General features: G+C 44.3%; 1 protein-coding gene across 1 annotated transcript in view; it reads right to left on the bottom strand.

Annotated features, from left to right (window-relative positions):
- Positions 1 to 3,265: 3,265 nt before the first annotated feature.
- The window catches only part of LCT (lactase), a 49,642-nt gene continuing 40,134 nt past the window's right edge, over positions 3,266 to 12,773 (bottom strand). The window contains exons 13-17 of the mRNA XM_035008134.1: positions 10,810 to 10,919; positions 8,316 to 8,450; positions 6,205 to 6,428; positions 5,183 to 5,410; positions 3,266 to 4,535 (exon numbers count right to left, since the gene is read on the bottom strand). Of these exons, the coding sequence (XP_034864025.1) occupies positions 4,315 to 4,535; positions 5,183 to 5,410; positions 6,205 to 6,428; positions 8,316 to 8,450; positions 10,810 to 10,919 (918 nt within the window). The 3' untranslated portion in view covers positions 3,266 to 4,314. The remainder of the gene's footprint in view (positions 4,536 to 5,182; positions 5,411 to 6,204; positions 6,429 to 8,315; positions 8,451 to 10,809; positions 10,920 to 12,773) is intronic.

Raw genomic sequence — 12,773 nt, 5'->3', positions numbered from 1 at the left:
TTTGGTTTATTCTTAAGAATTTTAAAGAGATTGTTAACCTGACTTACACGATACTTCATCCCTTTGTTTTTGGTAATGGAGACCACTAACTCATCATGTTTGAAAAAGAGAGTAAGCTAGTCAGTTCCTCTTTTAGCCTTCCATTTTTAGATTGGAAGATAGTGCTTTTGAGTGAACTTATAGACTTAATTTTGTAACAGGAGGAAGAAATTTTCTCAGAGCAAACTCTGTTTTTCACCTATGAAATAACGATTTTTAAAAATGCTAAAGGGAAACAAGGCAAGGAAACAGCCAGGCTGTGATGTTGGTAAGAGTGAAAACTGGTATACTCTTTCCGGAAAACATCAGCAACCTTAAATGGTTCAAACTCCTTGATCATTTTTTCTAAGGAATGATCATAAGTGTAGACAGAGTTTAGGTACAAACATAATCATTAGGTCTTACACCAACCAAATGCCTTCTGCAGAAATTAACTTTTGATGAGGAGAAATGGTACAGTACTAATTTAACAATTCAGTTTAACATACATTCATTGACTACCTGTTATGTGTTGTGGGGGGGGAAGCAGAATACAGATTTGTACGTACAGTATGATCTCAGCTTTATAAACACATTTTATATATAAATAGTACCTGTATTAACATAGTGTAAAGAAAACAACCAAACATTAACAATGGTAAGATGGTTATATGTTCTTTTAATTCTTTTTGCACCCTAATAGATTTTTCCCAATTTTCTGCAATGATCATATTACTTGCATAATTTAAAAGTGAGTTTGGAAAAGAAAAACTTCCACCAGGCATCCCATTTAAGTCAAGGATTAAAATACAGCAATATGTGATTTTAAAAAAACCCACAACCTTTCAAATGGGTGTGACCCTGCTAATAACTATTAGAAATATGCTTGCAGAAACTTGGAGTATCTCAAGTCTGTTTGCTTGAAAAAAATTAAATATCAGAGAAACGGATATAAAAGAATGGTTCACAATCTTTGAGTAGGAGGATTCCCTCCTCAGCTTTATAATTTAAAAAGTATGCTTGGTAAAAAAAAATTCAAAACTATAGTATAGAAGGCCGTTGTGAAGAAATCTGGCATGGGCAGAGTAGAAGGTCCTAAGGAGTTTTGTGGGCAGTGAAGGTATACAGGCAAACGGCTTGTTTTGCAGAACTGGAGCAAGTGGTAACTTGTGGGTCAGAATGCAGAAATAGTGCTCAATTCCTGTTGGCCTGCTTGTGTTTTCCCTTGCTTGGAGTGCTTACAGTACTTGTATGACAGAAACGTCACACATGAGATGCTGAGAATTGCCAGAGAAAAGAATACGTACAAAGCTGTCTGGGCTTCTGTCGCACCTAGTGTTAGCCCCAGAATGAAAGCCCTTCTATACTATAGTATAGAAGCCCCAAATGAAAACGAAGTCTCTTTCCTTGCATCTTACCCCAGTTCTAGTCCTCAGAGGTAACCTCTAATAACAGTTTCTTTTGTAATCTTCAGAAAAATGTTATGTATATAGAAGCCAATATGTGATGTTTTCTAAATACGATCATATATGTACTACTCTGCATCTAGTTTTTTACTTACACAGTCTCGAAGATCTTTCCCTGTCAACACATAGCTACCTCATTCTTATTAATGTCTGTGTAACATTTTACTTGATAAATGTACCCCAACTTATCCATTCTCTGGTGGCATCTGTTATTGTAGGGTTTTTTGTTTTTGTTTTTTTTTCCCGCTTGTTTTTGTTCTTCCATTAGAAATACTGCTATACTGAGCATCTTTGGGGCGGTATCTTCTTAGCTTTGAAAATACACCAGTAGGATATGTTTGTATAACTGAGTCATGGAGTGTTTGTAGTTTGGATTATAAATGAAGCTGCCAGAATGCCACCTCTAAAGGCTCTATGAATTTACACCTCCGACCAACAGTGTCTGAGAATGTTGATTTCCCCACATTCTTACCAAGACTTATATTTTTCATCTTTGTCAGTGGTAGATGAAAAATTGTATGCATTTTATATGCATTGTGTTGATCACGAATGTAGCTGTCTTTTAATATTATTGGACATTTCAATTTATTTTGAGAACTGCCTGTATTTGCCAGTTTTTGTTTTTCATCTTTATTGATTTATAAGAATTCCATGTACATAAAGAAATTTAGCCCTTTGTCTAGCATATGCTATATTTTCTCCCTGTTTATCTTTTGATGAGTATGTTGACAGTAATTTTTTTGCCACAGTATTTGTGTGATCAAATTTATCAGTTTTTCTTTATGGCGTCTGGGTCCTAAGTCTTATAAATACCTCTCTTTGCAAATTAATTTAAAAAAATTCACCTATCCTACTATTCTTATGGTTTCAGTTTTTTTACATTTAAATCTAGTATCCTGGGATGGAATCTGGCTCCCTTCCTTGTGGCTTACATCCTCAGGAGCTAACCTCTTGACCCACCACCATTTATGGACTACTCTGTCTGTCCCCCTAATTTGGCATGCTCCCCTTGTCCTGGCCTTTATGCCCATATGTAGTTGTTTATGTGTACAGTCTTGTCTTTTGTTGATCTTTTCTCTCTGCTAGCTACCAAGCTATTTTTTTTATAACTAGCTCTGTAATGTTTTAATGTTCTTTTTTTGCCTAGATTGTTCTGCTCTTCCTACAAGTTTATTTAATGCGAAACTATCAGTCTATGTCCCCCTCCTCAAAAAAGTTACATTGACTTCTGAGATTTTAGAGGTAATTGACAATTTAGAATACTGAGTCTTTCAGTTTTAGAACCACCCTTACCCCCATCTGACAAACTTTTCCAATCTATTGATGGAGGAAAATGTTTCTATACCATAAATTGTCGGCTGGGGTCCCCAGCAGTGAAACATTTGATAGGAATTTTCTACAGATACAACAAATTCAGGTAAGGAATGCCTGCAAGGAACAAAATTTCAAGCATTATCAGTCACTTATTTAAGTAAACTCCACACCACATGTGGGGCTGAAACTCATGACCCCGTGGTCAAGAGTAGCATGCTCCACTGACCGAGCCAGCCAGTCACCCCCATGATCACTCTTTTAAATCTAGCTGAAAACTACTATTTATAAATAACATTCAGTTCCCTGATACCTATAAAGAATGTATAGACCAAATAAGCTTTTAAGTATTCTGTACTGAGATTGTCTATTATTAGCACATTGTGGGGAATTGATAAAGACCACATCATCTTTCTGTACTTCCTACCACTACTTTGGATGTGTTTTGTGAATGAACACACAAAAGGAGCAGGTGTGCTTTCTATGCCCTGTCTGCAAAATGTGCTTGCTAGGGACAGTGAGACATGGTCCTTTATCCTCAAGAGGCTGATAGAGAAATACACACTTCCGGTATAATATGGACAAGCTGTAATAGGGGATATTTATAAGCAAAGTAGAGGAAGGAATGTTTTGGGGAATTCAGGGGAAGCTATGCAGAGGGAAAAGTGCATTATTTGAGCTGAGATTGAAGGCATTTTCAGAAGAAGGGGCATCCTAGGGGGAAGAATAGTATTTGCAAAGACACAAAGGAAGAGGGGATAGTCAAGGGCTTACACAAGGTTCAGAATTACCACAAACTGAGAGGGAAAGACGAGAAACAGGCTAAGTGAACCAAGGGCAGATTACATGGGCCTTGAAGGCTATACTTGGGTCCTTAGAAGTCATCCTGGGCAGGGGAAAGGCAGGAAGGACATAAAAGGTGGCTATGAGGGGAATAAAGGTTCATTCAGAGGTCATCTCTCTTTGGATGTTAGGGTATCTCTGCTCAGGGAATATGTAATATAAACAGAAACCATGGGTCTCGTGGAAAAGCTTAGAAGCCCCAGAGGGCTTGTGTGACTGTATAAATTCTGCGGAACCTACCTTCTCAAGGAGAAGCAGCCATAGGATATAGGATATAGCTTACAGTACCATTTTTCTTTTCTGAGCAACACAAGGTCTGAGGCTGAGAGGCATTTTGAAGAGAGGGCAGGAGATGACAGTGCAGTCCATCTACACAGTGGAGATGATGTCTTATAAAAAGGATTGCTATGGTTTTTACTCCTATTTCTACAAGAGCCAAGTACAGGGTCTTCCAGTGCTCTAATGAATTCCTGATACTGGGACAAGATGCATGTATTTCCATTTTAATTAGAGATTGAGAGCCTTCAAGATTCATGTAGTCTCTAACAGTGCAGAAGGCCGTTGTGAAGAAATCTGGCATGGGCAGAGTAGAAGGTCCTAAGGAGTTTTGTGGGCAGTGAAGGTATACAGGCAAACGGCTTGTTTTGCAGAACTGGAGCAAGTGGTAACTTGTGGGTCAGAATGCAGAAATAGTGCTCAATTCCTGTTGGCCTGCTTGTGTTTTCCCTTGCTTGGAGTGCTTACAGTACTTGTATGACAGAAACGTCACACATGAGATGCTGAGAATTGCCAGAGAAAAGAATACGTACAAAGCTGTCTGGGCTTCTGTCGCACCTAGTGTTAGCCCCAGAAACTGAACTTCCTCCTCTTGCAGGGGGCTGACGGTAGGTCCAGCATCTAGGAGAGGAAGACAGAGGACAGTTTATGCACTCATACAGATGTAGTTACCAAATCAGTGTTAACCGATATTAAACCCAAGCTAGGTCCTTGGAATAGAGTCACACAGGTATCCAGAGTGAGCTCCTGGCTGAGGTGACAGGATGCATCCCTTTCCCCGAGTTATTGAACCTCTGAAGTAGTTGTGTTTTTTTTTAAAAATCTGTCAACAATTGGAGTAAAGTGGATAATTATCTCTTTTCTGTAGTAATTAATGCTTTTTCAGTCATTCAAGTATTAGGCCCCTTACATCATGCCAAGCACTGTGTTTGCAGTCATTATATTAGATCCTCACATCCACCTGGAAGCATGTGCCTAGTTTCTTGCCTCAGGTTGCACAGTTAGTGGTAGGTCTGGGACAAGAATCTAGACTTGCTCTTCCCAGACCACGGTCTAGTTTCTAGATGTAACATTAATCCTTGGTTCCTTTGTTTCATCGTAAGAATGTCTGGAGCATTCAAAGAAAATATTGGTTGAATGAATGAATGAATGAATGAATGAAAATAAATATGAGAAAGGCAGAGAAGAGGGGAATAAACTAGAAGAAAATAGACTGAAAAGGCCCCTCTCACCTTCTGGCTTTAGTCCCTCCCAGAGCCACGGCTCACCTTCTGGCTGGAGGCAAGGGTGCGGTCCCGCAGCAGGGTTAGGGAAGCCATTGCACCTGGCTATAGAGGCGAAGAACTTGGCTGATGCTTTTGGGATTCTTGGCAGAGAAGGGTCCGTGTAGTTCACAAAATGCAGACCAAACCTCTCTGCAAAGCCTGTGGCCCACTCAAAGTTGTCCATCACACTCCAAACTGTGTATCCTCGAAGGTCCACCTTATCCTGCACAGCTGCCCAAATGCAGAGGCCACAGCATGAGCTTCCTTTGTCTTATAAGACCCCATTCCGCTGGGCCTACAGGAGCCACGCCTGCCCACAGCTCTCCCACAGTCCCCGCTTAAGAGCCATCAGCATTTTCCTAGAAAGGCTCAGTCCTGAATGGGAATCAGGAACATGGATAGGCTACATTAATCCTGCTGAGTCACGCAATCCTCTGTCTCCACATGTTGGGATACCAGTCTTGGGGAGTGCCTTAGAGTGTTAATGCTTCTTTCTAAAGAAAAGAAGTGGCCCTTGGAAAAGATTTTCACTGGGCTAGGACTTTCTAAGCATTTCTTTCCGCTGCTGCAGTACTCACTCTTTCACTCAGTTACTTACAGGCCCTTGCCCTAATCCCATCCCAGGGGGTTCTGCTGAGCTGAGGGTCTCAGACTTTTGCTGAGGAACAAAAGACCCTACAGACAGCCCCCGCAGCCTGCTTCTCCTCCTCCTAGCCCCTGCTTTCAGCAGGTCGCTGCTGTTCAGGGACATCAGACATCAGGGATCATCTGGCAGAGCAGATGACTCTGGCCAGGAATTCAGGTCTCACTCTTACCAGGCGACGGGGTTTGCTTGCTGAGTTACATCTAGGAAGGAAAAGACTCAGAGTGCAGCCTCAAAGAAAAGCTTAAACCCATCAGGAGTGAGAAGCCGCCTTTTTCTCATGATGGGGTCTCGTGGATGCAGTATTCCCCTAACTGGAGACGTTAGCAGGTGTTTCCAGTGGTGAAAGGTGCACACGGAGGAAGGGATGGGCCTTCCCTACCTTTGAGGGCTTCATTGATGTAACTGCGGAGGTAGTAGATCCTTAGGGTGTCATTGAGGTCTGTTTCTCCCCGTTGGGACACTCCATTCTCTGTTACGTAAATTGGGGGGTGGTTGTACTCCTCCTTTAACCAGTTCAGTATCTTCCTGAAGCCAAAAGGTGTTATCTTCAGCCAGAAGGAACCAGAGTCAGGCCAGGAGCGATCTGTAATGGAGGCAACTCCCCTACACAGGTTCAAACGCGAGAGATTAGGTCTCAGTCTGTAAATCCCAAGAGGCCCTTTGCACAAAACACGAAGCAGGATTTATACTAGGCAAAGCCTTAGGTTTAGTCTAGACTTGACAGTCATAACTAACCGCAGAAGAGTCAGGTTGCCTCACGTTCTCCTCTTTTCATTAGTTCTAGTCGTACTGCTCATTGCTAGTGTAGCTGTGACAGGCCACCTGAGCTCTCTGTTTGCACCTCTACAGATGAATGGCTTTACTCATGGACTGAACCGTCCAAAGGCTGTGAAAGGCTCTGGGATTCCCTGATCACAGCCTCCAATAGGATCTGAGTGCTGTGTCAGGAGAGAGAATGGGCTTCCCTGCGTCAGTGACATCTAGTCAGCACCACAGGTGTGGCCACAGGCACCCATGGTTGGGGCCCCCATTTGGTGAGGGCAGGCAGCAGATAGGCTGGGACCTGCTTTAAGTGCCCAAGACCCTGCCTCTCTCCAGTGATGGACCAGGAGAGGGCAACAGCTTGTGCCAAAGCAGCACCTGCTGGGGGAAGCACAAAAACTTGAACGTCTCCAGAATCACACTTTTTTTTTTTTTTTTTTTAATTTTGCCTAACCTACAGTGCAGTATTGGTTTCCAGAGTAGAATTCAGTGATTCGTCACTTACATAAAATACCCAGTGCTCATCACCACAAGTGCCCTCCTTAAAACCTGTCACTCATGCAGCCCATCCCCACCCACCTCCCTCCACCAACCCTCAGTTTGTTCTCTATTAAGAGTCTCCTATGGTTTGTTTCCCTCTCTCCTTTCTTCTCCCCTTCCCATATGTTCTCTGTTTCCCTTCTTAAATTTCACATGAGTGAGATGACATGGTATTTGTCTTTCTCTGCAGAGTCATACATTTCAAATAAGGATGAATTATTTAGATCTTAATGTCCAAATCCTTCAGGAAAAAAAAAATACACTCTTATCAGTAACTGAATTTATCTTTCTCAGCTGAACTGGACCCAGAACATTTTCTAAGTTTGAACACAGGTCACGGGGAGACAGTGCAAGGAACCATGAGGCAGCAAGAGTCCAGTGAGTGCTCGGACAGGGACCAGCAGGGGGATGTTCTCAGCCCCCTCAGCGAGTCTGACTCTGGGGTTTGCAGAATGCAGTTGGGGGGGAGGGTAGGTGTTTGTTTTAAAAGAACCTAGACGGATTCACAGCTGATGTGGAAACATGCTCATTATAAAAGGAACAAGATAGTACATATATATATACATATAATCTTGGTTTTTGGTAATATATTTTTATGTATAAATACATACTACATAAACTATACTATATATCTTACATAGTTTATATAATGTATGTCCTTACATGTTATATTGATGAAGAGAAGGAGAGGTAGTATACCCCCTACACATACACATACACTTCTGGAATGACACCCACAAGAATTTCTGTTCTTGCTTTCTGATGTTTCCACCATGAGTGCATTTGTGTAATGCAGAAATAATAGTTTCACCTTTACCCCAGAAAGGGAGGGGGGGAGGAGGAAACACCAACCTTACTGTTACTTTGACTGAAATACATCTGATAAGTGAAACAAATTTGACAAAAGAAGAAAACCAAGGGAAGAAAAATACTTGAAGTCTTGAACATGTTTGACAAAAACTTCAAGTATGTCTGTCTCATTGGGAAGCACTTTGGAAATGCTAGCTGGTATTACCAGCAGACTGACAGAGGTTTGATTAGGTGTCTCAGGAGTGGACTCATCTTCAAATCCCAGGATGTATGGCACCAGGAGGTAACTTTCCTGAGGCTGTGCAGTAAGAGCTGGGCAAAGAGGCACCTTGCTGTCTTCTCCAGAGATTGTTCCAAATGCCCTGTTGGCCGACTTACCTGTCTGCATCAAAGGAAGAGATCCAAGAGGCATAGTCAAGGTTGTAGGCCAGGATGGTGGTGTAGTGATTGAACCCAAAAAAGTCATAGGTGCCATTGATCCTCCTTTTCTCACTCTCCGTGAACTCTGGGAGCCTGGATGGAAGGAGCCATGAGAAGTGGGGGGCTTGAGCATCATGCTTTGGGAAAAGAATGTCCCAGGGCAGGGTTGGGAGAGCGCTCTAACTATAGGCCTGGTGGTGGTGAGGTGGGCAGCTGTCCAGAAGCAAGGAGAGGTCCCTCCAGCTGCTGCTGAAGCACCCGAGGCGAGGCTCCTCCCACCAGACCATAAACTTCCCTGCCCTTTCTTGTGACAAGGCCCTCTCTCTTCTTGCGTTGGCCAAATGAAACAACAAGTGACTTTTATAAACCACCTCTTCAGGGCCATACAGACATTATGTACACACATGTCCATATCCACAGAACATTTTTGTTTACTTCAAAAATTGACACGCAACTTCAGAGGTTTACCATCTATGATAGATTTTGAAATCAAGAACGTGTCAGAGATACATCCCTTGAGACTAATCCTTCATGGTCACCAGGTTTTAATATCATTTTTATTTCCATAATCTGCCCTTTCTAAGGTACTTTTTTCTGTTGTAGTTTAGGCTTGCCTCTTTTCTCCAAAGTCCATACTTATAATAGGGGAAATATTTTTTAAAATTTATTGAACTTTTGAGATTTCGACTTTTATGCTCATATGATTTTACTACACTTTTTTTTTCTTTTCTTAAACCTCTTGTGGAGCATTTTCCACGTGTAGTCTAAGTGAGACTTTTCTACTGAACGTGACTGACAGGCACTTGGGGGCAGCACTTACAGGTTCTGCAGCCACATGTGATGGCATGTGTGTCCTGACAGGGAAACCGTGGGGCTGCTAGTTTAGGCTTGCTTAGAGATGACCCTGCTTGGGCAGCTGACACTTTCATTTTGATTGAGATTTTTGCTGCCATTCACCTGGTGGATCAAAGCCTTCCCCCACTGGGGTTTCTGAAATGCTGGGAGAAAACTAAAGCCCAAACCCCTCACGCCCCTCACTCTCCTGCCCAGAAGCTACTAGCAGTAGCTCCTTAGGGCTTGTGGCATCAAGGCTGACCCCCTGTGCCTGGCACCCCCACCCCCAAGCCACTGGGCCAGTCCTCCCAACCCTCAATTGCAGGTATCCCGCTCATTCCCACCAGGCCACGCTCACGCCCTTCCCCTCAGTTGGAATGCCCTCTGCTCTCCCACACTTCATTGTCAAGGCCCAGCTTAACTGAAGTCCCACCTTGTCCATGAAGTCTCCTGGTTCTACTCAGCCCACCCTCATCTCATCTTCTGAGTTTTCTTTGTATGGAGAAATTCAGGAGAGAACTTTAGTGGTAAAGTTACTCTCTTCCCAGCTGGTGTGTCGGCAGCTTGAGGAGCCAGACTTGGAAGCCGCCTCCCCTTACGTGGACTTTACTGGACGTGGCCCTGACCTGGGCACACGGAGGTGCTCAGCAGAGTTGTGTCGGTGGACTAGAGTGCCAGCTTGCTTGGTGGAGACCAGAGTTGGCAGATCAGACCTTGACGCACAGTCCGCTCCACAGGACTTGCCCCAACCAGGGCAGGAGTGTGTTGTAAGGATGGGGACTGGAGTATTGAACCTGCACAGCTGGGCTACATAAGGGAAAGACTCGCCGGCTATGTTAGGAATTCATACCTTTGGAATTCCTTTTATCCTTGAGGCCCTGCTCATGGAGGGGAGGGTCAGGTCACTCTGTCCCCTTCCGCACACCTCACCTCTAATCCTAGCCAGATGACTCTTAAACTCAGAGTGTGGGCCCTGGAGATAGTTTGGTTTCAAATCCCGACTCTGTCACTTCAGTAGCTGGGTAATCTTGCCATAATCTTTGTGCCTCAGTTTATTCCTCCTTAAATAGGACTAAGAGTGCCACTGGAAGATGGATAAATGCTGGGTGTCATTGCTATTACTCCCTTGACAAGAAGAGGAGTGGGCCCTAAGTAGGACTGCTTTGGTGCAACCATCGCCTCCTACAGGCCAAATGACAAAAAGCACATGCCTGGCAGTCACCCACTCCTACCCACATTCACTCATAAGGTGGTGATGATAATAGTAAATAGGATGAGCTGGGGAATTTGTCCCTGCTGGAGGTGGTGGGTTACTAAGAAGTGGGTGCCCTTGAGACATATTTCCTGGCTGTTCTACAGAGAATAACCGCATCTACCTTTTGTCAAACACATAGCAAGGCCCTGTCCTCGGCTGAGAGCTTCACATACACAATCATGTTCAGTCTCCCCAGCAAGCAGGGAAGCTCAGAGATACAGTAACTTGCCTAAGACAGGCCTCTCTGACCCCAACGGCCACACATTTACCACTGAGCTGTCTACCAGGAGCCTCAGTTTGGTATCACAGACCAGACTTCCTCCTGACCTCTCCCTGGCTGAGCACTTGGGCACCAGGACCTACCGAGACTTGCTGAGGCCTGCAGCCAAGCTCCTGTCACGGATCCGTGTCTTCATCACCTCGTTGTAATCGCCATTCTTGAAAATAGGATGTGCAAACCAGCCTCCCATAAACTGCAGGTGGGGTGGGGGTGACAACCTGGGCATTAACAGGGGGTCACACTAGGAGACAGCAGCTTTCCTGCTCACAAGTCACTCAGAACCCACCCCTTCCTTCCAGCACCTCCCTTCCCCACCCCGTCTTAAACTTGCATCTCCTCTGCAGCTGTTTGCATGTTCCAGCTTAAATGCCCACAGGTCTTCCCACATGCTACCATCTCCTTGCGGAGATTCTCAACCCCTGCAGCTCAAAAGGAGATGAACTGCACTGAGCACTGCCTCAGGACTCAATAGATGCTGCCTGGCTGCCCTTGGCAGGGTCGTGCAGAAGAGCGGGAGAGACTAGAAGCTTCCAGGCCGTGGATTTCCTTTTATCACAGAGCAGGCCCTTCTCCATCATCCTGCCCTAAGGATCAACCAGAACGGCTCTGGGGAGGGCTGAGTTGCAAGGATTTCCTGGCTGCCCAAGGCCAAAAGTTCCCTGGGGAACTTTTCAGCCTATTTTCTTGAATGGGGTCTAGACCATCCTTACCCTTAGGGGAGATATGTGGCACCCAAATGCTATGATGCTGGGGTCCTGAGAGGCTGCTTCGGTCTCTCCCCATCCCCTTACCTGCTGGCTGATGCCTTAAATGTGGGGTGAGGGCAGCCTTCCATTCTCAGAGAGGCGGCTTTGGAACACACACACCCTGGCAAAAGAGGCTTTGGCGCACTCGAGGTAAAGTGTCCCTTTCTGTGGAAGCTGATTTTAGGGTATGTATCATGATCCTGGGCCGCAGTATCACAGTTGAACAGGTGGCTCAATCTAATGAGATTAGAGCCTAACATTTCCTGAGGTTTGGGGTTTTGACTTCAGGAAAATTATTGCTCTACTTTACCAGTTCTGTGAGTCTAAAATGAGAGATGCATTATTTTTGTTCCAAGACTTTTTTCCTAGCTGGCTAATAAATGGGAAAATTAAGCTCTTACTTGCATTCATTAATTTGATCGCTGTTACCAAGTTCTCTTGTGAGAAGTCTGGCAAACAAAGAGCCAGGTTGTCCCCTCAGAATGCTGCTGTCTTCAGGCTCCTCCACAGAGCCAAACGGGGGTTCAGTGTGGAGAGACCCTTGCCTTTCTTTTCTGATGCTGAAACATGGGAGAGGGTGCTTTCTAACCCCATCAGAGACACGAGCAAGAATCAGGGAAAAGCTGTGCCTTGACAAAGGCCATTCTTTTCTCTCCTGATGTCAGGGGCTCACACTGAAGGAAGGATGGGCTATTTTGTTGGCACCTGCTTACTAGTGACTCTTCTTTCTTTCTTTCCTTTTTTTTTTTTTTTTTTAAAGAAAGATTATTTTAGAGCGTGAGCAGGGGCAGGGACAGAAGGAAGCGGGGAGAATCTTAAGCAGACTCTGTGCTGAGCACAGAACCCCATATGGGGCTAGATCTCACGACCCTGAGATCATGACCTGAGCCAAAAATCAAGAGTCAGACGCTTAACCAACCGAGCCAGCTAGGCACCCCGTAACTACTTTCTAGGAGCAAAATTCCATGACCAAAGGTGCATGTCCTTATGTTAAACTCAAAGAATTGGAAAATTATGGGCACTAATGAATTTCACAGAATCCAAAGTCCCCCAACTCCAGGAATTCTTAGGCCGAATACATAAAATTTGATGGTGAAGTGTGACATTGCAGCCTAGCTCTATCAGCTACTATAATCAAACCAGAGATTGAAGAGATGGAATTTCTGTTACCTTCAAGCCAGTATTGCATGCAGCAAGGACTACATGGACAAATCATTTTTAAGACTTAAAACTCAACCCCAAAGAACTCTGATCGCAGCAAACCTATGATATAGACAGGTCGCCTCTGCTTCATAGATGAG

Source organism: Mirounga leonina, unplaced genomic scaffold (genome assembly GCF_011800145.1).
Source record: "Mirounga leonina isolate KUSES-001 unplaced genomic scaffold, KU_Mleo_1.0 Mir_151, whole genome shotgun sequence".
NCBI lineage: Eukaryota > Metazoa > Chordata > Mammalia > Carnivora > Phocidae > Mirounga > Mirounga leonina.
This window is presented reverse-complemented; position numbering and strand designations above follow the sequence as displayed.